Consider the following 27808-nt stretch of genomic DNA (forward strand, 5'->3'; position numbering starts at 1 on the left):
CGGTGATTTGTCTTAAGTATTGACGGGTAGGTTTGACACGCAATCAACGCAATGTAAATTATATGCAATTACAACATGTTTCCATTATGTTATTTGCTCCATAGGGTCTATAGACACAAAACCACTAAGAAACACCAACAATCGAAATGTATGCACGGTCTGACCGACGCGTCCAAAGGTTGCTTCGATTGTGGTTCAGCAATCATTTGACCCTATGCTTGCAGAGAAAGATAGCCTCGACAAGAAAAACCCAAAATTTCAATTATTAACCCCACTATCGGTATGCCCCGGATCTGACCTATAAATGTGTGTGTGGCGTCCAGGGGGTTAGTGCAGGAAGGGCGTTTCAAAGAGTCATTGGACTTTTTGTGAAGACGGTAGTAAGGTGTTATCTATAAGCCATGCCTGTCGAAGAAAGTTCTCCCGGGAGGTCGGTAGAAGACCCTAGAAATGAGAAGGGCGGGTTTAGCAGCCCCCGATGGCGAGTAGTCCTGGTCTTGTCGTGTGTCGTGGTGGCGGCTCTGCTGGTTATAATCGTGCCGACCGCCGTGGTGCTGACCAGGACGGACCGTCTCGACCCCGTGTGTCCCGCCATGGACGAGCGGGAGAGGGTCGACTGTCACCCCGAGGGGAAGGCCGCGAGGGATCGGTGCGAGGCGCGGGGCTGCTGCTGGAGCCCGGCGGCCACCCAGGGCCCGCCCAGCTGCTTCTACCCGACGAACCACGGCTACGAGGTGGACGGGGCGGTGGTGAAGACGGCCTCGGGCTACAGGGCCAGGCTGCGCCGACTGAATACCCCGACCATGTACGGTGGAGATGTGGCGACCGTAGAACTACTGGTAGAAATGCAGGAAGAGCACAGGCTGCACGTAAAGGTTTGTACTTCCCTGTACTTTGTAAATTTTTGGTGCTGTATAACTTAAGTCATTGCAATTCAATATCTTGTAATGTAGTGAAAAGAAATGTACCCCTGGTATGCATGGAAGACCCGTACCCCAGAACGATTGATATACCAATCTCCGAATTCTTATCCAGCTGTAGAGTTTGAATACTCTTTATATATTGTTTACCTGGATGTCTAACCTTCACAAACGGATTGATATACCAGCATACGATCAATTACTAATTAAACAGACATACGACCAAACGTACGTTATTTTGCTACAATGACCTAATTACACTTTATGTAGGCGTTAGAGACATGCAAGGTAAACACTCGTAACAAGTAAACTCTTACGATGTTAGAGTATCTAGTTAATATTTCACCCAATGACCCACTTGGTGTTAGGTTATCGACGCGGGTTTTCTTAGTTCAATATTTAGAAACGTTAACGTAAATGCACTCATGGTAAACCCCAGTTTACTTAACACGTCACAAACACCAGTCAGGACTGTATGAACATTTGCGATTCAAATAAGTACACAGCACATAACCTGTATCGTTCGTAGATATAATGGCACTTTGTCAATAAGATGTCTACCATTGTTAACATCGTTGTATGTTCGCAGTAAACCCTATGTTTACATGATAAGTTACATATACCCGCCTAAAAACATTTGCTGTGCAACCCAAACGTATCAACCCATCACTTTTTGAAATAAATTGCTACATTATGGGAAAACACCGAATCAACGATCGACGTTTATCACAAGAGTAAAAAAAATGTAGAAAAGGTGATGAACTCACATTTACATGTTGCTACTTACCTACCACAGATCGTAGACCCTGCCGAGGCCCGGTACGAGTTTCTTAAACAACAGGTTCTTACCTTGCGACTTCTCCACAGATCTTAGACCCCGCCGAGGCCCGGTACGAGGTGCCCGAGGCGGCCCTGAGGGTCCCCAGACCCGGGCAGGCGGCGGACAGCCCCATGTATGACGTCACCTTCACACACCGGCCCTTCAGCTTCAAGGTCACCAGGAGGAGCACCGGGGCAACAATGTCAGTCATTACGTCATGGTTCTATATAAAGATAAAGAAAGCACGACTAACTCACATAGTCCGAATTAAATGCTCGGTGTAACAGGGTGCTGGCAACAATTTATAACTACTGTGCAAATACATGTAATAGTAATGACCAACTCACTTGACATATTCGGATATGTATTGCATGGGTAAAATTCAGTGTAGAGTGCGCTTTATTTACTCATACACTACCAAAAATCTTTTTTCTTATTCTTTCTTATTTTTGTTGTTTTCTTATGTTGAGAAATATTTTCTTATACAAAGGAAAAACAAGAAAATTCAAGAAACCTTCCGGGAAGTCTGGTCTATGTCAATTCTTACACGAAGAATTTTTTTCTTAAACTTATATCAAGAAAGTTCAAGAAAGTATTTCTAGCATGCTGTTTTCCAATAAGAATTTTCTAGAAAAATAAGAAAAAATTGCTTTCTGTGGCTTAACATAAGATTTGTTTTTTATTTCCTCAAATTTCTATTCTTACAGATTCTGCCCATTTTTTCTAGAAAATTTGATTCTGCTAGAATTATTTTCTTGAACATTCTCAGTATAAGTTAACTTAAGAAAAAAATTCTTAGATGCAATTCTTGTTTCAGCTTATAACAGGGATTCTTGTTTGTGCTTGATACAGGGATTCTTGTATACAGAATAACATTCTGGCTGACACTTACAGACAGAAACATTTTCTTTGTAGAAGGAAAAACAAGAAAGACAAGAAAAATGATTTTTGGTAGTGTACATGTCTATTCTATAAGGATAATGATACCAATGCTAAATAGCCTGTGTTACACAGTATCTTGCTGTCAGGGGCTAATTGGCACCTCTTCTTGGGTGTCGGTGGGTCGGGCGGGCCACTGAGAGCGTAATTCAACCTAATTTACATTGACATGTTCCTGGCAACGGCCAGGCTTAACCATTCAATATGGCGTACAGCACTTACGTCATAGTCACGTGAGCGCAAACGCCCTATACCTTGTCCTTACTTACGCCTGTTAAAAACACCCAGATTCGACACCTCCGTGGGTAAGCTGACGTTTTCTGACCAGTTCCTGTCTGTGTCCACCCGGCTGGCCAGTTCTAACCTGTACGGACTGGGGGAGCACGTCCACAGGCGCTACAGGCACGACCTCAACTGGAAAACGTGGCCCATCTTCGCCAGCGGCGCAAACCCATTTGGGGTAAGTGTCACCAAATTCTGTTATAAGGGGCAAATATGATATCTTTCTCGTTAGATAAACCGGTAATTGTGGGAGAAGTGGCAAATGGCGTATAGCTGTTGAACACTTAGCAACTTTTGTGTCTTGCCATGTTTAATATATGCAGTCAAACCTGTACCTGTACTAGTGAACCGCCGCTATATATATTATGCACTTATATATATAGACACTCCAGGCCTCTTTTACGTAGTTCCTTGACCCAGTCATTAACTATCCTATGTATAGTGGCCAACTGTCTACAATCAGCTATTTACTATGACCTAGTCCCTTGAAGGGTCTATAAAGACGGGTTGGATTGTACTTGGTCAGCGAAGGGCGCAGCATACTGTCGGGATGGAGGAATCCACTTGGTACCGGTCGTTCTACAGCTGAGTGATACCCCTTCTCACGCGGCCAACTGTTTCAAATCCATGTTTTGTTGCTATTTGTTTGAACAGAACTACGAGAACCTGTACGGCCACCACCCGTTCTACATGTGCCTGGAGGATGACGGGAAGGCAAATGGCGTCATGCTTCTCAACAGTAACGCGATGGGTACGTCATCTCCAAGCAGATACTAGTATATTATACCTTTTTTCGTCTTTAATATCGTTAGCTTTTTTCCATCATGTGGCGTTAATCAGTAAATCATGTACATACGAGAATCTTGTACTTTTCAGTACAAACTTGTAAAAGTGACCATCTCTGCCTAAGATAAGACGGAGACCACTTGGTTATTGTGGGTACTTATTGGTGGACCCGTACATTAGGAAAAGTTTTCCGTTGACCCAAACTTTAGAATGCTGTCTATAGTGGCAACCTGTTACACTTTACAGATGTGCCCCTGACTCCACCCCTATCGTGACGACCTTTAACCTTATGACCTCTGCCCTTTAGACGTGACCCTCCAGCCCGGTGCCCCTGACTCCGCCCCCATCGTGACGTACCGCGTGATTGGCGGGGTGTTGGACTTCTACATGTTCCTCGGACCCTCCCCGGAAAACGTCGTGCAGCAGTACACGGAGGTAAGACTGTATCTTCAACATCATTGCCTAACAACGAGGTAATAGCATCCTGGATGTGGAGAGGGTTGCCATGCCAACCGTGACGTACCGCGTGATTGGCGGGGTGTTGGACTTCTACATGTTCCTCGGACCCTCCCCGGAAAACGTCGTGCAGCAGTACACGGATGTAAGTCTTTCTTAGACAGATTGTACATGATTACAGATACAATGTAATAATTATGACATCATAAACATTTGACTCCCGTAATCCTAATTGCTAAAGCTATCTATTGCTACCTGTGTGAAATGGAGGTATTGTTTTCGGTGAGTCTTTCTGTCTATTTGTTTATTTGTCTGTATGTGTTTTCCGCACATTTTGGCTATAGGGGATTATGATAACTGGTCGGTAGATATCTCTTGGGAAGACTATGAGAGGGACTATGGGCCTCCTGGTGGCTATGCTCGGTATTGCAGAAAAACCTCCTGTTTTAGTATCTTTAGAGTTGTCTCTGACTGTTGTTTCCCTCCCAGCTGATCGGGCGTCCCGTGATGCCGGCGTACTGGGGCCTCGGGTTCCAGCTGTGCAGATGGAACTACACCAACACTGCCGGGCTGCGGGAGGTCATAGAGAGGAACCGGGCTACAGGCATTCCCTATGTAAGGATATATTTCCACAGTGTCGTAATATCCTTCAAATGCATAACGTTATATAGACCGACAGGGATGGGCGTCCATGCTAATACCTGATACCTAGAAGTTGGTTATCAGGTCTTGGATGTGCTACCCATGATTGACACCCGCCAGTATGGATCCCTCAAGGGGAAATCTACGACACATTACCTCACAAGTTTAGTTCACTTCCTAGCAAGCACAACGGACAAACCTGGATACATCAGTACACTCGTGCTGACTGACTTTACCCGTGCTTTTGACTGTGTTCATCACCCTACCGCCATCAACAAGCTTCTCGCCCTCGGGGTACGCCGATCCATCATCCCTTGGATTTGCTCCTTCCTGACAAGCCGACAACAACGTGTCAAGTACCATGGAACTCTTTCTGAATGGGAAACACTGTCATGCGGAGTACCACAAGGAACTAAGTTAGGCCCTCTCGTATTCCTGGCCCTCATTAATGACGCTGTTCCGGTCGAAGAAGGCTCGGCGGATGGCTGGAAATACGTTGACGACATGTCGTTAGCCGAACCCAGACACAGTACTCTTCCTTCCACAATGCAAAGGGACGTTGATGGACTTGTGCGCTGGACTGAATCTAATTACATGCAACTAAATCCAGTGAAATGTAAAGTAATGGTTATATGTTTTATGAGAAATCCACCCCCACCTCCACAGCTGTCAGTAGGACCATCAGAGTTGGAAGTAGTGCAGTTTGCTAGAGTTCTAGGTGTGATCCTGCAAGCCGATCTCAAGTGGTCCACTCATGTAAACTCGATAGTGAGCAAAGCTAACCGTAGGCTTTATCTGGTACGTGTCCTAAAGAAACATGGACTTGCTAACTATGACCTAACGCTTGTTTTCTGTGGTTTTGTAAGACCATTGCTAGAGTATGCTTGCCCTGTGTGGCATCCTGGTCTCACTACTCTCCAGTCAAACCACATAGAAGCAGTACAAAAGAGGGCGTGCCGAATGATTCTAGGTAAAAACTATGTTAGCTACGATAGAGCAATAGAACAGCTGTCACTCACTCCCCTGTACCTGAGACGCCGTAATCTATGTATGAAATTTGCACTGTCGATCTCTAAATCCCCCACCTTCTCTAGTTGGCTCCCTCCGAAACGGGGAAGCGTTCACAGTAGAGATCTAAGGTCAAAGGACAACTTCACACAGTTCAGATGCAGAACGTCTAGATTCAGAAATACCACCCTACCTTTCAGCGTAAACTTATTGAATGAATTGTAGTTTTTTTTATGAAGTATTATGTGTTATGATGTTATTGTACGAAGTTTACAGTCATGTAATGAATTTTAATGTATCATGTACCCCAATTCAGCCGGAAAAGGCTGCTATGGTATGCGTTTTGAAATAAACCAGTCATTATTATTATTATTTTATTTTAATGTAACAGCCAATCAATACTTTCCGCTTAAAAACTCTAGCTGAACTCAAGAACTTTAATTGATGTATCGTTTGTTAGTAGATGACACGAGGGAGGAAATCTGTTTCTTCGTTTCGTTGTCGAAGACATAACGGTATCCTTCTCACTCATCCATGAGACGTCCAGATCTCCCAGGTCATTGGATTGCAAGTTATATATCACATAATCGTAGTTAAGCGGATTATACTTACTGGCTGAACTGTACTTTGCAGGACGTCCAATATGGCGACATCGATTACATGGAAGACCGGAAGGACTTCACGTATGACGCGGATCTGTACCAGGGACTGCCGGACCTCGTGCAAGATCTTCATGATCACGGACAGAAATACATCATCATTCTGGTAAGATCTTAAACAAATGATTCGGTATCTACATATTGCTGCATTAGCCTGATGTCAGTCTGTACTCAACAGGGTTCTCTTCCATATAATATCTAGCACGTGCCGTTAGAGATCTAATGACTATCTTATCGCCTTTCTTTTTGTTATTTTGCCCGCTATACTACGATGGTTGGTTAAGTGTTTTAACTAGAACTATTCTGTTTGAAATTGTCGTTTAGATTTGCTATGATTGACATTAAAAGTCTTGATGTAATGTTCTAAAAGCAATGCCTTAACCCATTCCAATTCCAACGATTTTTGGACGAGCTGAAATAGTATTGGGCACTGAATTGAGAAATAGACTAACTTCTTCTTTACCGTTGTGTGTCCTGCAGGACCCGGCCATCACCAACCAGGACCGGCGGGACGGGTCGCCCTACCAGCCGTACGAGGACGGGCTGAGGGACGGTGTCTTCGTCAAGGCAGCTGACGGGGAGACCAACCTGATCGGAGAGGTAGGATGCACAAAGGATCGGATAAAACGCAGCATTTAGCATATACATGTGCGTCTAACATCATAGCATGAGAGTTAACATGAATTGGTAACTTGGTACATTACATCATGGAAAACTATTCCTCAGGGCGTACAATTTCGTATCAGTCAAATGAATTAGTTCAAGGTATTTGCAATCGATTCTCTGGTTTTCTTCGAAATAATTGACCAGATTCGCCAGGCCACGTGACTTACAGAAATGTGACCTGGGTCATGGGTCAAAGGTGATCGGAAGTCGGCATCGTCCCCCATATACTGTTTTAGTAATTTTGTATGAATGAATTTAGCTAGCTTTTAATGCATTTTTATGACACTGAGTAGTCACTATCTCGATGCACTTTACTGCAAGGTCTGCACTTTTGGTCAGTGCATATTGTTGGTTTTCATTAATCGTTTAGAATGTACAAACTAGTCACTAAGTGAACTTTATTGCAATGCTTCCAAGGTCTGGCCCGGGACCACGTTGTTTCCTGACTACACCAACCCCAGCACAACAGAGTGGTGGAGCGAATACTGTCAGCGGTTCCACAACGTCATACCATATGACGGGCTGTGGATAGTGAGTAGATTCTTTTGGCGATATTTGCATAATATTGATAAGTTCGAATTTGCGATTATCATTTCCTATTCATATCGTGATTTTACTTTCAATAAACAACAATTTTGTTAGAATTAGAGGATTGGACGTAACTACCATTTTGCTAGCAAATTACATAGACACTGTCTACTTTAAAAATTGTCAAATAGTACGAAGAAGATGTGAAAAACGCATGTAGTTTATTGATCAACTGGTCCTAGATTACCATTAACGCCATAGGCAACGAAGAACATGGAGTAAGGGATGTTAAACTTGTAACTTACGATAAAGAACATATTTGTGCATTTTCACTGCTTGTTAGAATGCCTCTCACAATCACATGTGACTTGGGTTTTGTAACCGTTTTTACAGGACATGAACGAACCAAAGAGTTTCATGAATGGGTCCAACAACGGATGTGAGAGTAACAGGTGGAACTATCCTCCCTTCAAGCCTGGTACGTGATGCTCATACTTCACTACTTTTAGGATGCATCAAGTGATACAAGAAATAATGTTATAATCAAATTAATTTGGCTAGTATAAAAAAGTGAAATGATGTACTTTAAGCAAATGAAATTTGACTAGCTCTCAGGAACTGGACTCTATTCATTTTCGGTTATGACCCTAACCTTAATCGGGAAGAATGATCAGTCACGTGCACGTGACAACAGCAATGAGTCAAATGTTTTAGAAATCCTGTGTCGTCCCCCGTCTCGCTTTAATGGTATGATACATGTATTGATGTTACTAGTAACTTAAATTGTATTCCAGCGATTGTAGATAGCATCATGTACATATGACCAGAAAGTTATATGCATTATATGCTTACAAAAGAGAAGTCAAACCCTTCACTAGTTATAGACAATTACATTTGTAAAATTTAGATAAGCAGCTTTTATACTTATTTTGTACACTGTTCTTTTATGTATGTTATTTGCATTTAGCCTTCGGGCATGAATTTGCAATAAACTTATTATTATTATTATAGTAGTATGACATTGTCTAGGTCTACTGGCAGGCGACTTTAAGCAAAGGTTTATTAAAGATGCCTGTAACCCCGTATCTGTCTAATGTAACCTGTATTCCAGCGATTGTCGGCAGAATCATGTACGACCTGACGCTGTGTATGGACGCCCAGCAGACCTGGGGGAAGCACTACGACGTGCACAGTCTGTACGGACACAGCATGGCCATCGCTACCCGATCGTAAGTCATCTTTATAGACACACAATCAAAGACTCTTTAGATTTTGACCGACTAAATTGAGTCTTCTGCCGACTCTATCTGAAGACGTAGAATCAGCCAAAATATTCAAAGGCAATGAAGAGACCATTTTTTAAGAATAAATTACACTTAAAGGGGCTTGGAGGTTATGGTACTATGATATAACATCTTCTATCAACACGGCTACCACAAATACACTTTGATACCTATCCAAGCCTTTTTCAGATACAATAAAAAAAAACTATTTGCGCAACAGCTTTAGAGATGCCAAGAATGATTGCATTGAATTATTTTACGTTGTCTGCTCCACAGGGCAATGTCGAGAGTTTTACCGGCAAAGCGCGGAGTGATCATCACCAGGTCCAGCTTCCCGAGTACCGGTTCCTACGCCGGGCACTGGCTGGGGAGTAACAAGGCGGCATGGGAGGACATGGCCTGGTCTATTCCCGGTAAGGGTCCGCTGACTTTCGTCCTTCGACAGGCTCACGACACTCCACGACTGTCACATGCATGACAGTCGTCGATAAATATAAGTGCCATGGGAGGACATGGCCTGGTCTATTCTCGGTAAGGATCAGTTCACTTTCGTCCTTCGACAGGCTCACGACACTCCACGACTGTCAAAAGCATGGCAGTCGTCGATGTGCCCTACAAAATACAACTGTCTTGTGCCTGGGAGGGCATGGCCTGGTCTATTCCAGTCCTCGACGTGTCCAAAAAAATACACGTGTCTCTATGAACCATTCCGGGTAGTGGCCTGCACACAACTCTCACAAGAATGCCATCAACATGTAATTACTGCCATTTCAACATTTCAGCAAGCTTAAACTATAGAGGATGGTACTCTCTTGACTAGTTTACGCATTTTGAGGGCAGTCGTGGCACAGTCGTGGACATGTCGTCAGGTCAGCTCACTTTCGTCGTACGAATGGTGTACGACACTCCACGACTGTCCCAAGACTAAATATCGTGGATGTGTCCTACAAAAATTAGGTGCCTTGTGACGGTTACTTTCTTAGTAGCCTCACTGAAAATCGTTTACATAAAACAGTACAACTCTGCGCTGCGACGGAAAATACTTTTACGAATTCTAGCCAAGTGTTCAAAAATTGTTTCTCAAAAGAGAAGTTAAGGTGACCACTGATGATTTAGTTGCACTTGTACTGTTTACTATTCAATGTAGTTAGTTAATATGCAGATTTCTTATGTTCTCTTTTATATCTATTTTCAGCACTATTTGAGCTCAACCTATTTGGAATTCCATACGTAAGTACCAGTTATATGACGCGTTTGCACACGGTAGATTGCCGAATATGATGTACTGAAAAAGTGGAAAGAGGCAGATGAAGATTGTTCAAAATATGCCGTGATGAAGTAGTACCAGATTCTTAATTCATGAAAAGGTCATTGCTCTTTTAAATCTATTTCACAGATCGGAGCAGACATCTGCGGTTTTCTGTGGGAACCGACGGAGGAGCTGTGCCAGCGGTGGATGCAGCTCGGTGCCTTCTACCCGTTTTCTCGGAACCACAACCACAGGGAATACAAGGTAGGGTCCATCGTCTTGTCGTGAGAGTATCACGGACAAACATCACCCTCCTCCTCCAGTCCTCCCTGTCCTCCATTGCTCTTGGTAGTTCTTCTAAATTGCAGCCTGCATCCTCACACAGCTGCTGTATGTAGGTTGTGCGAGGCCTGCCTACACTTGCATGTCCATATGTATCTGACAGAGTTAAACTGAGTGAATCGAAGACGAAATGAGCCTGATGAGTTTTGGTATGGATTGTTGTCGATTGCTATCTGACCAGATCATGTAAGACACATTATTAAGTTAAAGACAACAGAAGAAATGGCTTGGAACTCGGAACCGTTCAACATTGAGGAACTCTAGGAGAAGAGTAAGGCGCCAGTCGCTGGCCTTGGCACTTGGTCAGGCATCAACGATTGCTGAATTGAATGGAATCACTGACGTTCTTCACGAGATGCATTGCAACCGAAGCGTCTGGAGAATAATTAAAATAGTTCCATTCCAGAAAGCTAGAAAAAAGATGCAGTCTCTCTACATGTCGTCCCTGTCAATTTCCAGTACTCCTTAAAGGTGCAGGTTTCTTAGAAGTGTAGCGATGTGTTGTCTGGGGTTATTGTATAATTGATAGCCCATTCTACATATTGACCAGGTCTACGTCTTCTACAGCCTCAAGACCCAGCTTGTTTTTTTTAAACTGTTCTTTTTTTTTAATTTTGAACATAGGACCAGGACCCTGCTGTCTTCAGTCAGAGCATGATTGACTCTACCCGTGACGTCATGATGACGCGCTACACCCTGCTGCCCTACCTGTACACGCTGTTCTACCACGCCCACGTTGCCGGGACAACGGTCGTCAGGCCACTCCTGCACGAGTAAGACGCATTTGTATTTGTATTTGTATTTGTATTCACTCACAATGAGACATATTGTTGACAACATTTTTCGTAAGTCGCATTTATTCCAGGTATGATTTCTAATTACTATAAGCACACTAATTAGATGTATGCAGATTAGCAATTATACGTGTTGTCATGTCACTTCGATACGAAGCACTTCTTGACTACAAATAAGCATGAACTACAAACTTTCATCTAATAATAGTTTCACTAGGTTGATAAATCAATGCTTAATACTTAGTTCCGCACACACAGCCTATGTTGTTAAACCTGCCGACGTCTTGATGACCGGCTATTACCGTCCTCATGATACTGGCTGGTTCTATGTGCACTGCAGCTAGGGGTCGCTGCTACAGTGTGAAGGATGCGGTGCCTAAAAAGGGTTTCAGGTCAACCATACAACCTACGATGATCTATATTCACGTCTTGTGTTTTAGATTCCCTACTGACTCCAACACGTGGGACGTGGACAGACAGTTCCTATGGGGCAGCGGACTACTCATCTCACCTGTACTAACTCCGGTAGGAGACCATTATGCAATGTAATGTTAAGTCCCTCCCTATGTCCCTCCCTAACTTAGTCTTCTTCTTCTTTTTAATTTTTTTTAGAATTGCATATTCAAATGACAGGATTTACAAGAGATTTGGGATTAATAATCGTATCAAAATGGTGCACACGTGAATGAATGAATGATTCCGTATGCTTAAGATCAACATAGTTTGACACAAATGCATAGCCTGTAAATTAGATTCTAACATAGATTGAAAGAATGAAATAGTTGAAGTTGTCTTTAAGCTTCATTTAACTAAAAATCTTAATATAAGTGCTACCAGAAACAACCAAATGTCCGTCGTGAGTCAGCGCCAGTCCAAATGGACAGTACAGTCCGTGTTCCCCCCGCGTCAGCACGTGCTTGATAAACGTGCCGTCCCGACTGAACACGGAAACAGGATGGTTGTGACAGTCAGCCACGATGATGTTGTCCTCGCTGTCCGTGATGACAGACCAGGGGTAGCGCAGATGACCAGGTCCCGAGCCACGTGACGGGCATGTGAATAGGTGGTGACCGGTTGAGTCTAATATCTTCAAGTTGTTGTTCCCAAAGTCACTGACTATGATCTGGTTGCTGCTGTTGACGGCCACACGGAGGTCGGGACCCAGCTGCTGCTGACCTTCACCTTTGTCCCCGAACTTAAGCATGACGTCACCGCTGGGACTGAGCACGAAAACCTGGTACCCGATAGTGACGATAATGCGTCCCAAACCGTCAACAGCGACACCATATGTAGGCTCATCTGTCTCTGCAGACCCTGTCACCTGGATGACACGTGAATCCCTCCCCTGTTTGTCCAGTACGTGAATCCTGTGTCCGTCTCCTGTCACCAACAGCTCACCGTTCGCCTGTACCGCCAGACACCGTGGCCAGAACCCCAGATCGACCTTCTTCTTGAAGGAGCCATCTTTCTCCAGAAATTGCAGGCGTGAGTTGTCATGGTCACACACTACAATGTCTCCCTCTGCGGTGACAGCAAGCGAGGAAGGAAAGTTAAACTGCCCATCTCCACTGCCGGACTCCCCAACAGTTTTGATGAGTTTTAGACTCGCGCCACCCTTACCGATCACCACGTTTGGTCGCACCTGCGTAGTTCCGGGAGGTGAATATAACATCGGGATTGCTGTTTGCTTTATCCCACCGACTAGTTTGGACACTTCCTGCTCCACGTTACTAGTTGGATGCTCAAAGGTCAAGCTCACCAAATGCTTGGTCAGTTCAGCCTTGCCGGCAGATTTGTCGTCTGCGGTTTCCTCCAACCGGCCGGACAGCTCTCCGGCCACCGACATGACCTCCGCCGGGGTCCCGTACTCCAACACGTTGTCCGTGAACTGGACACAGCTCCTGGCTGAGGCCAGGTCCATCTCAGCTGCCTCCATGGCGGCTTCCAGCTGTTTCTCCCGAGCAGCATTCATGGCGCGAAGCTGACCGATTCTGTCCTCTCCCATCTTCTTCGCGGCCTCGATGATCGTGTTGACTTGTTTTCTGATCTGTTCTTCTGCCCGCTGTACCTGTGTAGACCACCCGTCCTTCACTGCCTGCAACTGTTGTACCCACTTCTCATGCAGGTCTGCTGTTGTCTTGACTGTCGCCAGTTTTGCCTTGATCTTTGCCCCCTCCCTCTCGGCCGCCTTCTCTATCTCCACATACTGGTGATCTTTGTGCGCCGTGACCAAACAGTGCAGACAGATGACCCGGTGACAGGTGTCACAGTAGAACTTGTTCAGCTCATGTTGATCCTCACACTTGGAGGTCTCCCATGCCCGGAGCTCGGTGGTAAATAGTACAGACTGTAGCTCTTGAACTATCACAACTTTGTGGGTGCTTGTTGGTTTGTTCTTAAAGTGGGTGTTGAAACATGTAGGACATAGGTAGTGGGTACACTCCACACAGTAAATCTGAGCCGAGTTCCAAGCGCCACAGACCGTACAGGGGACTCCATCCTCTCGCTCCTCGGAAGGTTCTCTTTCCGACTGTTGTTGCAAAATGCCGCGCAGTTCACCAACAAGGAAGTTCGACTTCAGCCCCTGGACGCCATTGTTGGGGAGGGGCACGTCCTGTCGGCATGTTGGACAGTCCAGTTTTCCTGCCGGCTCTGTGGCCAGGAGCCTCTCCAAACACGGGTGGCAGAAGGTGTGAAGACACGGCAGCATCTTGGGCTGCTTGAAGTCCTCCAAACAGACCTGGCAGACGAGAAATTCGTCGGTAATGTCGCTGAATGCGTTGGACGCCATCTTTGCCCAGGGGCGTGTTTGTGACTTTGGCACACGTACCAAATGACGAGAGGTACAACGGGTTCATTCATGATTACTTTATTGACATTTACCTCGTGATAACACCTTTGATACCTGTGGTGCGACATCCGAGACAGTCACACACTTCCTTCTTCACTGCCCCCTGCACGCAGTGGCACGGCAATCACTAGCAACAGAAGTGTATCACCTCTTGGAACGACCCCTTTCCACCAACCTCCTCCTCCACGGGTCTCCAGACAATGACACCACCTTAAACAAAAGGCTCTCAGACTCCTTGCATACTTATATCATCTCAACGAACCGATTCAAGGTACAGTTAGTCCGTGGACAGAATTGAAATCGTTCTTAAGTAAATTAGACAACTCCAAGTATTTTTAGAATCATCGATTTTTTCTATGCACGTTTGTTGACACTTCCACCCGTTCCTCCTAGCTTGTGTTGGCTAAACATGTCCTAGTGTTTTGAGACAGTCGTGAAACATTTACACCTATATCCTGAACTCTGACCTCCGAACAAATTTACGTACAAATCCTTCTGATCCAATTCTCATAGTCTGTATTTAAGTATTTTAAGGACATTTATTGATGTATAACTGAGTTGTATCACCAATTTTAATGTTAAGTTAAACTGTATCATAACTTAGTTAAGTGTATTTCTATTTATACATTTGTGTTTTTGTCCCTGTAAATGTTGGCTCTCGAAATCAGCCATGCTGCCTGAGAGACTGTGTAGTGTCTTGTTACATTTGCAAATAAATAAATAAATAAATAAATAAATAAATAAATAAATAAAATAGATAACACCTTGGGACGTTCTATTAGTGATGATTCGGAGGGGTGCCGACGTTGTGTCACGTCGAAATGTTTTGTCAAAGAGGTCATATTCTATGGTTCTATTGGTCATAGACGTATTTTTATTGATTAAATGTCAATAAAACATGTTAGTCGTGATATTTGGTTGTGACGCAAAGGAAATAACTTGAGGTAAGTGTTCTCTCTTCCCCTGCGTTGGACAGCATTCAATCTCAGGGCTTAAACTTTGGCGTCCTTACTACAACGTTCATGATTACACTCACAGCACTCTGGGACATTCTATTTTTGGTGGTTTGGAGGGGTGTCGAAGTGACGTCACGATGGGACGTACCATTTGTCAAGGATTGGTTCTGTAATGTGAATACATTTTTATCAATGCAAGTGTCCATAAAACATGCGAGTGTGGACAATTAAGGGTGATAATTGTTTTTTGAAAGTTTAAGAAATGAAATTTCCATCATTTCCCCCTGTGTTGGACGTTATATTTTCCTTGGAGTCTGTGCGTAAACTTCGGCACAATAACTAAAATGGCGAGAGATAACATACATGATTACTTTATTGACTTGTACCTTTGGAGCATTCCATTTGTGGTTGTTCGGAGGGGTACAGACATCAGGTATGGACGTTCCATTTTTCAATTAATGTTTTGGAGGGGTGTAGACTTGTTTATATTCAATGTAAATGTCATTGAAATATACGCATGCCACCAAGGAAAAGATCATATTTGTTTTTTTTACAGTTTGGGAAAGAAATTCACTACCTTCTCCCCTGTGTTGGACGTAGTAAACTAGATTATAAAGTCATTATAATACATACACGTTTTGTCGTTACTCTATCGATACATTGAACACGGATGTCATTTATTGATTTAATGGAGTGATTGGCATACGTTTCATAGTGGAGTAAAAAACAGCTGACAAGGTTTGGGGTCCATATCTCCAACTGGACATTAAACTTTACACAAGAGTTTATGGTTAAACTATCAAATCTAATGTCATCTTACAGGCAAAGATTAAACCAGGACTTGAATATAACAATTTGGAGGCACATCAGGATCTTACATATTTTGAAACGAAGGACAATTTTGGGTTTCACTTAACAGAGAAAATCTTGATAGAATGCAAATCAGAAACAACCAACTGTCCGTCATGAGTCAGCGCCAGTCCAATTGCAGAGTCCAGTCCGTGTTCTCTCCGCTTCAGCACGTGCCTGATAAATGTGCCGTCCCGACTGAGCACGGAAACACGACGGTTGTTAAAGTCAGCCCCAATGATGCTGTCCTCGCTGTCCGTGATGACGCAGTAGGGATAGAATAGCTGACCAGGTCCCGAGCCACGTGACCCGCATGTGAAGAGATAACGACCGGCGGGATCAAATATCTTCAAGTTGTGGTTATGATAGTCACTGATGATGATCTGGTTGCTGCTGTTGACGGTCGCACGGAGGGCGGAACCCAGCTGCTGCTGACCTTGACCTTTGTCCCCGAACTTCAGCATGACGTCACCGCTGGGACTGAGCACGAAAACTTGGTACCCGACAGTGACGATGATGCGTCCTAAACCCTCAACAGCGATGCCTTTTGTAGGTTCACGTTTCTCTGCTGCCCCAGTCACCCGGATGACACGTGACTCCCTCCCCTGTTTGTCCAGTACGTGAATCCCGTGTCCGTCTCCTGTCACCAACAGCTCACCGTTTGGCAGTGCCGCTACACACTGTGGCTTGAACCCCAGATCGACCTTCCTCTTGAAGGAGCCATCTTTCTCCAGAAATTGCAGGCGTGAGTTGTCACAGTCAGTCACTACAATGTCTCCCTCTACGCTGACAGCGAGCGAGGAAGGAAGGTTAAACTGCCCATCTCTACTGCCCCTCTTACCTCCCACAGTTTTGATGAGTTTTAGACTCGCGCCGCCCTTACCGATCACCACGTTTGGTCGCACCTGCGTAGTTCCGAGAGGTGAATATAACATCGGGATTGCTGTTTGCTTTATCCCACCCACAAGTTTGGACACTTCCTGCTCCACGTTACTAGTTGGAGGCTCAAAGGTCAAGTTCATTACATGTTTGGTCAGTTCAGCTTTGCCGGCAGATTTGTCGTCCGACGTTTCCTCCAACCGCCCGGTCAGTTCTCCGGCCACCGACATTACCTCCGCCGGGCTCCCGTACTCCAACACGTTGTCCGTGAACTGGACACAGCTCTTGGCTGAGGCCAGGTCCATCTCAGCTGCCTCCATGGCGGCTTCCAGCTGTTTCTCCCGAGCAGCGTTCATGGCGCGAAGCTGACCGATTCTGTCGTCTCCCACCTTCTTTGCGGCTTCGATGATCGTGTTGACTTGTTTCCTGATCTGTTCTTCTGCCCGCTGTACCTGTGTAGACCACCCGTCCTTCACTGCCTGCAACTGTTGTACCCACTTCTCATGTGCGTCTGCTGTGTTCTTGACTGTCGCCAGTTTTGCCTTGATCTTTGCTCCCTCCCTCTCGGCCGCCTTCTCTATCTCCACATACTGGTGATCTTTGTGCGCCGTGACCACACAGTGCAGACAGATGATCCGGTGACAGGTGTCACAGTAGAACTTGTTCAGCTCATGGTGATCCTCACACTTGGAGGTCTCCCTTGCCCGGAGCTCGGCGGCAGCTTGGCCAGATTTACGGTCTTGAATTGTTACAACTTTGTGGGACCGATGGGCCTTGAACCGTCCGTGCATATCGTTGCACGTCTGACACAGGTAGTCGGTACACTCCACACAGTAAAACTGAGCAGAGTTCCCGACCTCACAGACCGTACAGGGGACTCCATCCTCCCGCACCTCGGAAGTTTCCCCTTTCGGCTGTTGTTGCGGCTGTTGTTGCAGAATGTCGCGCAGCTTGCCGACGAGGAAGTTGGACTTCAGCCCTTGGACGCCATTTCTGGGGAGAGGCACGTCCTGTCGGCATGTTGGACAGTCCAGTTTCCCTACCGGCTCTGTGGCCAGGAGCTTCTCCAAACACGGCTGGCAGAAGGTGTGAAGACACGGCAGCATCTTAGGCTGCTTGAAGTCCTCCAAACAGACCTGGCAGACGAGAAATTCGTCGGTAATGTCGCTGATTGCGTTGGACGCCATTCTCACCAAGTATGTTACTACAGCGGCTTGTTGACTGTTACCTGGTGAGGTCACGTAAGGGTATGCCTTTTGAGCAGACCTGTAAGGTCAGGTGTCATTGCCATACAATAGGGAGATATCAGGTGTCACGAGCACAAAGCGGCTCTCAAACAGGAGAGAAAAGGGCAAACGCGATGGTGTTTGCACATGTACGTTTTTTTGTAACGTGAATAGACAAGGTTCCAAATAACTAATTTTGATCATATTTGGAGACTAAATAAATATGATATGATACATGATAGAAAATATCGCTATAGGTCCTGGATGAATTCGAGGCTCTCTGTGTCATTTAGAGACGTTAGTATGGAATAAAAAGTAATAGTAATGGAATAATAGAACCACTTGAGTACGAAACGGTTATCCGATTACCATCTAAAAAAAGGTCGCAGCTAAAACGCTCCCGGTATCGTAAGCAACTGCCGAAAGACAACTTCAACATGTGCAAATTATCATGAATGATTTGTCTACGGACCCCACACTGATCTTGATATCTTAGGCTAGTTAGCCATCTTTACCCAGGGTGGGAGTGTTTACCTTGGGGCATTCCATTTGCGGTAGGTTGGAGGGGTGCGGATGTGATGTCAGGTTCTGACATTTTAATGACGTGGTTCGGTTGAGTACAGAGCTGTTTGCATTTAAACCATGCATCATTCTCCTATCTGGTGAAGATTCAACCAAAGCTGCAAAGGCGCTATCAGCATTCCTATGCTCTTTTGTGACCTGTTGGTTTATACTTTGTGACAGAAAACATTCCACTTTACATGGTCGAATTCCCCAATGTGTCTTTACGCCATCTTTATAACCCCCTTTCATGGGGGGCGATCGCTGAGCGACCACTGAAGGACTTAAATTGTCAAAAGTAGTGGAAATGAATTTGGTAAAGAAGCGTATTTTATAGGTATTTTTTTGCGTTTTGTAGTTTTTCGCTGTCAACATTCTTTTACATCATGCATATATTTATTATCAAGTCACAAGTCATGCAAATACCATTCGGTCTCTTAACGGTCTCCGTCCAGTGGAAAGGAAGAATAAACTAGGGTTGTTAACACACACACGCGGCCTCGACGATCGTCTTGACTTGTTTTCTGATCTGTTCTTCTGTACGCTTTACACAAGAGTTTATGGTTAAACTATCAATTCTTATGTCATCTTACAGGCAAAGATTAAACCAGGACTTGAATATAACAATTTGGAGGCACATCAGGATCTTACATATTTTGAAACGAAGGACAATTTTGGGTTTCACTTAACAGAGAAATCTTGATAGAATGCAAATCAGAAACAACCAACTGTCCGTCATGAGTCAGCGCCAGTCCAATTGCATAGTCCAGTCCGTGTTCCCTCCGCTTCAGCACGTGCCTGATAAACGTGCCGTCCCGACTGAACAGGGAAACGCGATTGTTGTCCCGGTCAGCCACGATGATGTTGTCCTCGCTGTCCGTGATGACGCAGTAGGGGTGGGTCAGCTGACCAGGTCTCGAGCCACGTGACCCGCACGTGATGAGATGACGATCCGCGGGGTCAAATATCTTCAAGTTGTTGTTGTGATAGTCACTGATGATGATCTGGTTGCTGCTGTTGGCGGCCACACAGAGGAGGGAACCCAGCTGCTGCTGACCTTGACCTTTGTCCCCGAACTTCAGCATGACGTCACCGCTGGGACTAAGTGTGAAGACGTTGTGCTCGACAGTGACGATGATGCGTCCTGAACCGTCAACAGCGACGCCTTTAGTTTTTTCACCTGTCTCTGCAGCCCCTGTCACCTGGATGACACGTGACTCCCTCCCCTGTTTGTCCAGTACGTGAATCCTGTGTCCGTCTCCTGTCACCAACAGCTCACCGCTTTTCAGTGCCGCCACACACTGTGGCTTGAACCCCAGATCGACCTTCTTCTTGAAGAAACCATTTTTGACCAGAAACTGCAGTCGTTTGTTGTGATAATCAGTCACTAAGATGTCTCCCTCTGCGGTGACAGCAAGTGAGGAAGGAAAGTTAAACTGCCCATCTCCACTGCCCCCCTCCCCAACAGTTTTGATGAGTTTTAGACTCGCGCCGCCCTTACTGATCACCACGTTTGGTCGCACCTGCGTAGTTCCGGGAGGTGGAGATAACATCGGGACTGCTGTTTGCTTTATCCCACCGACAAGTTTGGACACTTCCTGCTCTATGTTGCCAGTCGGAGGGTCAAAGGTCAAGTTCATCAAATGCCTGGTCAGTTCAGCTTTGCCGGCAGATTTGTCGTCGGAAGTTTCTTCCAACCGCCCGGTCAGTTCTCCGGCCACCGACATGACCTCCGCCGGGCTCCCGTACTCCAACACGTTGTCCGTGAACTGGACACAGCTCCTGGCTGAGGCCAGGTCCATCTCAGCTGCCTCCATGGCGGCTTCCAGCTGTTTCTCCCGAGCAACATTCATGGCGCGAAGCTGACCGATTCTGTCGTCTCCCACCATCTTCGCGGCCTCGATGATCGTCTTGACTTGTTTTCTGATCTGTTCTTCTGCCCGCTGTACCTGTGTAGACCACCCGTCCTTCACTGACTGCAACTGTTGTACCCACTTCTCATGTACGTCTGCTGTGTTCTTGACTGTCGCCAGTTTTGCCTTGATCTTTGCTCCCTCCCTCTCGGCCGCCTTCTCTATCTCCACATACTGGTGATCTTTGTGCGCCGTGACCACACAGTGCAGACAGATGACCCGGTGACAGGTGTCACAGTAGAACTTGTTCAGCTCCTGGTGATCCTCACACTTAGAGGTCTCCCTTGCCCGGAGCTCGGCGGCAGCCTTTCCAGATTGAAGGTCTTGGATGCTTACGACTTTGTGGGCCCTACTCACTTTGAGCCCGCTGTGCACTTTGTTACACGTCTGACACAGGTAGTCAGTACACTCCACACAGTAAAACTGAGCCGAGTTCCCGACCTCACAGACCGTACAGCCGACTCCATCCTCCCGCGCCTCGGAAGTTTCCCCTTTCGGCTGTTGTTGCAGAATGTCGCGCAGTTTGCCGACGAGAAAGTTGGACTTTAGCCCCTGGACGCCATTTCTGGGGAGGGGCACGTTCTGTCGACATGTTGGACAGTCCAGTTTCCCTACCGGCTCTGTGGCCAGGAGCCTCTCCAAACACGGCTGGCAGAAGGTGTGAAGACACGGCAGCATCTTAGGCTGCTTGAAGTCCTCCAAACAGACCTGGCAGACGAGAAATTCATCGGTAATGTCGTTGAATGCGTTGGACGCCATCTTTGCCCAGGGGCGCGTTTGTGACTTTGGCACAATTACCAAATGACGAGAGGTGCAACGGGCTTATTCATGATTACCTTATTGACATTTACCTCGTGATAACACCTTGGGACATTCCATTTGTGATGGTTCGAAGGGATGCAGGAGTGACATTACTTCCTGAACTTAGGGTCGTTTCAAATATAAATGAGTTGTTTTAGTGAAGTGATGACATGATTTTTTATGAATGTAAATGTCAATAAAACATACGAATGTGAGCAATGAGTGGTGATGATGTTTTTGCAAAGTGTTTTTTTTCCCTGTGCTGGATGCCATCATATCGTATGGGTGTGTGCGTAAACTTTGGCACACTTACCAAAAAGGATGGAGGAGGGCAACGATAACATTCATGATTGCTTTATTGAAATTCCCTCATGACAACACCTTGGGATGTTCTATTTGGGATGGTTATGAGAGATGCAGAAGTGACTTCGAGTTATAAGGCATCCCATTTTAGTTTAAGGTGGGCTGCACATATCGAATGATGAGATGGGCAACGATGTTATTAATGATTACTCAATTGACATTTACATTGTGAAATCCCATTCGGACGTTCTATTTGTGATGGTTCGGAAGGGTGCAGACGTATGACGTCACGTTCCATTTATCAAGGAATTTATGTGGGATGTAGATGCGTTTTTATTGATGCAAGTTTCAGTAGAATATGTGAGTGGTAACTTTTAGGAGGAAAATGTCTCCTATCCCCCAGCGTTGGACGCCATCACATCCCAGGGCTTAAATTTGACGCACTAACTACAACGCCGAGAGTGGCGGCGAACACGTTCATGATTACTCTGTTGACTTTTACCTCGTGACAACACTCTGGGACATTCTATTTGTGGTGGTTTGGAGGGGTGTAGAAGTGACGTCACGTTGGGACCTACCATTTGTCAAGGATTGGTTCTGTGAAGGGAAGACATGTTTTTATGACTGTAAATGTCAATAAAACATGCGAGTGTGAGCAAGGAATGTTGATATTTTTTGTTAAGTTGAAGAGATGAAATTCCCATCATTTCCTCATGTGTTGGAGGTCACATTTTCCTAGGAGTGTGTGCGTAAACTTCGCCACAATAACTAAGGATAACATTCATGATAACTTTATTGACTTGCATACGTTCCATAATGGACTTAAAACAGCTGACAAGTTTTGGGATTCATACCTCCAACTAGACATAAAGCTTCACAAGAGTTTGCGGTTAAACTATCAAACCTTAAAGTATCTTACAGGCGAAGATATTAATGAAGGACTTAAAGATAACAGATTTGAGGCACATCATGATCTTACATTGATTTGGCACGAAGGAGGTTCTTGAGTTTCATTCTACAGAGAAAATCTTGACAGAATACAAGAAAGAAACCGCCAAATGTCCGTCATGAGTCAGCGCCAGTCCGAATGGACAGTTCAGTCCGTGTTCCTCCTTTGTCAGCACGTGCCTGATAAACGTGCCGTCCCGGCTGAACACGGAAACACGACGGTTGTTAGAGTCAGCCACGATGATGTTGTCCTCGCTGTCCGTGATGACAGACCGGGGGTGGTACAGCTGGCCAGGTCCCGAGCCACGTGACCCGCGAGTGAAGAGATGACGACCGGCACCGTCGAAAATCTTCAAGTTGTCGTTGTGAAAGTCACTGAGGATGATCTGGTTGCTGCTGTTGACGGCCACGCGGAGCCTGGAACCCAGCTGCTGCTGACCTTCACCTTTGTCCCCGAACTTCAGCATGACGTCACCGCTAGGACTGAGCACGAAAACTTGGTACCCGATAGTGACGATGATGCGTCCCGAATCATCAACAGCGACGCCTGCTGTAGTTTCACTTGTCTCTGCAGCCCCTCTTACCTGGATGACACGTGACTCCCTCCCCTGTTTGTCCAGTACGTGAATCCTGTGTCCGTCTCCTGTCACCAACAGTACATCGTTTGTTAGTGCTACCACAAACCATGGCTTGAACCCCAGATTGACCCTTTTCATGAACGAGCAATCTTTGTCCAGAATTTTTAGGCGTTTGTTGTTATAATCGGTTACTACAATGTCTCCCTCTACGGTGACAGCAAGCGAGGTTGGAGCGCCAAACCGTCCACCTCTGCAGCCAGTTTGTGAACTTGTGATGAGTTTCAGACTCGCGCCGCCCTTACCGATCACCACGTTTGGTCGCACCTGCGGAGGCCCGAGAGGTGCAGATAACATCGGCATTGCTGTTTGCTTCATCCAACCGTGTCGTTGCAAAATGCCGCGCAGTTTGCCGACGAGGAAGTTGGACTTCAGCCCCTGGACGCCATTTCTGGGGAGGGGCACGTCCTGTCGGCATGTTGGACAGTCCAGTTTCCCTACCGGCTCTGTGGCCAGGAGCCTCTCCAAACACGGCTGGCAGAAGGTGTGAAGACACGGCAGCATCTTAGGTTGCTTGAAGTCCTCCAGACAGACCTGGCAGACGAGAAATTCGTCGGTAATGTCGCTGAATTCGTTGGACGCCATCTTTGCCCAGGGGCGTGTTTGTGACTTTGGCACACGTACCAAATGACAAGAGAGGGGCAGCGGCGTTATTCATGATTACTTTATTGACTTTTACCTCGTGACAACACCTTGGGATATTCCATTTGTGATGGTTCGAAGGGGCGCAGAAGTGACATTACTTTTGCCATTCCAATTCAATTGTCGATGAGTGGTTTCTGAATATACTGAAGACATCTTTCTTTAAGTTTAGGAAGATTCTTAGATATTTTCTTTAAAAAATTCTTACTAATTTTCTGCGTTGGATGCCATGTTTAAGACGCCACTGTGTGCGTAAACCTCGGCACACTTACTAAAGTGTCGAGAGATAACATTCGTTATTCACTTTATTGACTTTTGCCTTGTGAAAACACTTTGGGACGTTCCAATTGTGGTGATTCAGAGGGGTGCAGACATGACGTCATGGTAAAACATTCCACTTTAGTCTTATTGAGGGCTGCGCGATTTTCTGAAGACTGATGTCTAGAAAACTTTAGATTAGGCTACACCAAGTAATTTTTATGGATGACGTCCGCGCGCGCATTGATTTTGGTCTGTTTCCAGAAAAAAAACAAGAAATTCCGTTTCCTGTAACTATGACCAAAGAGTTACGACAGTGCCGCAAATCAATGGGATATGGAAAGAAACAGGACAGGACAACAACTGCTGTTCAACTTCAACTGATTTATTCAAATTATTGCTGTTTTCATGATGAATAAAATAATTGCTAGTTGTTACACTGTGTTCTTTCATTCAATTTGTGTCCTAACATGTGTCGTCGACTATTATATTTCAAATCTAGGCATCTTGTTTTTTTCGGCCCTTCTTGTTTTTTTTTCGCGCTCTCGCATTAGATTTAGGGTCTCCAAAGGACGTCATCCATAAAAATTACTTGGTGCAGCCTTATTTAGTAAAACAAGAGTTGCATTTTTGGTTTTTAATTGTGGAAACCCTAACAGAATGTGAGACACGAAAGGAGGCGATTTAATTTCCTTTTTATGAAGTTATTAGTGACCTATGCATGCAAGACGTTTGACAACAATTCTTTGTTGTGCAACTGTGATGTTTGTCCTTAATGTTACTATGACTCAACCTGTTTGTTGCAGAACACTACAACGGTATCTGCCTACTTCCCCGACACGCCATGGTACGACTACTACACGGTAGGTACAGATGTGCTGCAGGAATGTTAAGAGTTTTAAAAACGCCTATCGTTAGATATTCATTTAGTCATTCATTTAGTTAGATTTTTTCCGAAGTCAAAACATTTTTCTAAGATTACGTTGACAACTAAGTCTTTTTAAACGTTCAACAAGGCGTCTTCTTTTAATGACATCGAAAATTTGTGAATAACTGCCAACTAGCATATCTCAGTCATTCGATGGGTTACTCTAGGTGCTCGACCTTTAAACGACTTGATATGTTGACGTGCTTATTGTTGTCATGTCAATAGGGTCATGAGGTTGAAGGTGACTACAGAGGTCAGACGGTGACCCTTGATGCTCCGCTGAACAAGATTAACGTCCATGTCCGAGGCGGGACCATTCTGCCGACTCAGCAGCCTGCTAACACTACAGTGTACAGGTACGTGGATTAAGGCATACATTAGTTGCTTTGTTTGCTCATTATTTCGGTCAACGATTAAAGTAACCCATGCATCAATTGATGAATGAATCAATGGATAATATTTATAACAACAACATGTCTACTGTGGCTACTCGGTGCTAGTTATGATATACCCATGTGGCACAGTTTATTTCGAACTCTGTCTTTCAAACACACTGAAGAGGTCAAGGTCAGGTGTTGTCAAACGTTATTTTGCGGTACGCTGTCAATCACAGCAATTGTTCTCCCGCCACGTGACCTTTGAATGAAATACAGATTTCCACGGCTAACGTTTGAATTAATGATTTCTATCTAACGTTTTACATGCTAAATTCAATATCATCAGAGTTCTCTGCATGATTTTGCCCAATTTTTGTCGCTATGAGAGATACATTCTCAACACTTCGTTCTGTTTCCAGCCGTAAGAACCCGATGGGTCTGCTGGTTGCCATGGACGACTCGTCTGCAGCATCCGGGACATTGTTCTGGGACGACGGAGAGGCTGTCGGTAAACTGGCTTTAGTTTAACGTGATGACGTGTGCTTCGGCCTGATAGTACGTGCCTGCGTGTAATAGTGACCTTGGGCCTTATAATACGTGCCTGCGTGTAATAGTGACCTTCGGTCTTATAGTACGTGTCTGCGTGTTATAGTGACCTTTGCCCTGATGCATCTCTGTTATTGCTAAATAGGGTTTCAGCGTCGAAAAGAAAGACAACCACACTCTCCACTTCCCTCGTCATTAACGGTGTTTTTATAATCATAGGTGTAGCATATTACATAATTTCATTTACTTTTGTTGTTTTGTCTGTATTGCATACCCTGTGAGACCGTAGGTTATTTGTACAGTGCAGTATCCAAAGGACGTCCCTTACCGAAGATAGGTACTCATTTTCACTTCAAGTTGAGTGAAGTGGGGAAAGTCATGTAAAGTGCCTTTCCCAAGGGTACAACGCCAACGAGACAAATCAGGGGACACCGGCCGGGTTTGAACCCAGGACCTTTGGGTTCTTGGCCAAACACCCTTCCACTCTGCCATCGCGACGCCATATATTTTTTGTGTACGCTTGAACGTTGCTCTTTTTGTTTTTGTTCCATGATAGATGCGATAGAACAACGGGATTACCTGCTTGTGAACTTCAGCGCATCATCGGTAAGACCCACAGTCAGATTTTATCACAAGAGAACTTCTTAGTAAAACGACCTGGCAAGGCGTGCTAGAAAAACGCTATGTACATGTGACGAAAAAAAAGGTATTGTAGGGGAATGTCGCAATTTGTTGTTTGCCTTTGAGTCTTCTTCACTCTTTTATTTTCCGTCAAGTTTTTAGTATATTCAGAGATGTAATATACTATGTATGAAATCGATGCCTTTCCAGACTGAGTTGGCCTGTGATGTTGTGGCTTTACCCCTGGGAGGACCGACCGCCGGGCACTGGGCCGCTCTCCAGTACGGCACCGTGTCTGTGTACGGGCTCGCCCTCGGCACAGGGACGCCTACGGTCCGAGCAGGTCGCGTGAACGGCCCGCTACAGACTGTTGCGGCAAGCAGAGTGCAGTACGATAGAGATAACCAGGTACATTTCTCATGCCTTTATGATATCGATCATGATAGCTAAATGCTATGTAGTCTCTACGCCGAATGCAATGGTGCCTTATAGAACAGTTCCCAATAGATCAGGCATTTACCATTTAATTGAGGTGATTTGGACAACTGATATTAAGTTAAGTACTGTTTCGGTCATTAAGTGTCGTAAGTACGTAAGAATTATCAACCTTCGCCTCTGTTTCCTTCAGGTGCTTCTCCTGACAGACCTGCAGGCCATGGACCTTCCCATCACCGAAAGCTTGCGGTTCTCCTGGACTTGAAGTGGGAACAACTTAAACCTCGTGTCGGTATTCGGGCCAGCGTGAGTGGTCTCCTCACCTCACTTTACCTCACCTGTGTGCCATAGTCTTGGGCATTTTTGTGCTCCATCTTCAGTATCAATATACACGTCTAAAACATTGTACCATTGTACTCTTGAGAGGACCTTGTGATGATCATATCTTTTTTTTCATCCTTGCTTTGTTATGAATATTGTGTCTGGATCTTTGACACTAGGTATTAGAAACTGCACCTCTGACTTGTATTCAACCATTACCATTACTTCTTATACTTATGAAGATTGTGCATTTGTAGATTGTCCTTTATATTGCTTGTCGTTTGTAGATCTGTCAAAGACAATCTCATATTTACAATATTCAATAACGTTTAATAAATGAATTAGATAAATATGAATATTATTAATATTTTTTTGTTATTATCG

The 27808-nt window shown here is 45.1% G+C and overlaps 4 protein-coding genes across 4 annotated transcripts; 1 reads left to right on the top strand and 3 right to left on the bottom strand.

The window, feature by feature from the left end:
• Window positions 1-341: 341 nt before the first annotated feature.
• On the top strand, window positions 342-27702 carry LOC136422512 (sucrase-isomaltase, intestinal-like). The gene is made up of 24 exons (XM_066410283.1): window positions 342-875; window positions 1788-1942; window positions 2968-3139; window positions 3616-3712; window positions 4055-4182; window positions 4693-4818; window positions 4966-5139; window positions 5512-5601; window positions 6487-6618; window positions 6993-7112; window positions 7596-7709; window positions 8100-8184; window positions 8818-8935; window positions 9266-9402; window positions 10185-10219; window positions 10386-10502; window positions 11205-11353; window positions 11815-11899; window positions 25003-25059; window positions 25350-25480; window positions 25921-26009; window positions 26604-26653; window positions 26879-27076; window positions 27297-27702. The coding sequence occupies exons 1-24, from the start codon at window positions 402-404 to the stop codon at window positions 27366-27368; spliced, it is 3105 nt and encodes a 1034-aa protein (XP_066266380.1). The 5' UTR covers window positions 342-401; the 3' UTR covers window positions 27369-27702.
• Window positions 11957-14207, bottom strand: LOC136422757 (tripartite motif-containing protein 2-like). Its single transcript, XM_066410613.1, has one exon. It carries the CDS (start codon window positions 14163-14165, stop codon window positions 12180-12182), a length of 1986 nt encoding a protein of 661 aa, XP_066266710.1. The 5' UTR covers window positions 14166-14207; the 3' UTR covers window positions 11957-12179.
• LOC136423275 (tripartite motif-containing protein 2-like) lies at window positions 16090-18236 on the bottom strand. Its single transcript, XM_066411395.1, has one exon. The coding sequence runs from the start codon at window positions 18094-18096 to the stop codon at window positions 16090-16092; it is 2007 nt and encodes a 668-aa protein (XP_066267492.1). The 5' UTR covers window positions 18097-18236.
• Window positions 19020-21410, bottom strand: LOC136422755 (tripartite motif-containing protein 2-like). The gene has a single exon (XM_066410612.1). The coding sequence runs from the start codon at window positions 21366-21368 to the stop codon at window positions 19344-19346; it is 2025 nt and encodes a 674-aa protein (XP_066266709.1). The 5' UTR covers window positions 21369-21410; the 3' UTR covers window positions 19020-19343.
• Window positions 27703-27808: the final 106 nt, after the last annotated feature.

This window comes from Branchiostoma lanceolatum, chromosome 17 (genome assembly GCF_035083965.1).
Source record: "Branchiostoma lanceolatum isolate klBraLanc5 chromosome 17, klBraLanc5.hap2, whole genome shotgun sequence".
NCBI lineage: Eukaryota > Metazoa > Chordata > Leptocardii > Amphioxiformes > Branchiostomatidae > Branchiostoma > Branchiostoma lanceolatum.

What these genes read in the sequence shown, in the direction of transcription:
- LOC136422757 (XM_066410613.1), bottom strand. Translation starts at nt 14,165, where the DNA reads ATGGCGTCCAACGCATTCAGCGACATTACCGACGAATTTCTCGTCTGC.
- LOC136422755 (XM_066410612.1), bottom strand. Translation starts at nt 21,368, where the DNA reads ATGGCGTCCAACGCATTCAACGACATTACCGATGAATTTCTCGTCTGC.
- LOC136423275 (XM_066411395.1), bottom strand. Translation starts at nt 18,096, where the DNA reads ATGGCGTCCAACGCAATCAGCGACATTACCGACGAATTTCTCGTCTGC.
- LOC136422512 (XM_066410283.1), top strand. Translation starts at nt 402, where the DNA reads ATGCCTGTCGAAGAAAGTTCTCCCGGGAGGTCGGTAGAAGACCCTAGA. An exon ending in AGCACAGGCTGCACGTAAAG is followed by an intron (nt 876 to 1,787) that starts GTTTGTACTTCC and finishes ACTTCTCCACAG; the next exon opens with ATCTTAGACCCCGCCGAGGC. An exon ending in GGGCTACAGGCATTCCCTAT is followed by an intron (nt 4,819 to 4,965) that starts GTAAGGATATAT and finishes GACACCCGCCAG; the next exon opens with TATGGATCCCTCAAGGGGAA.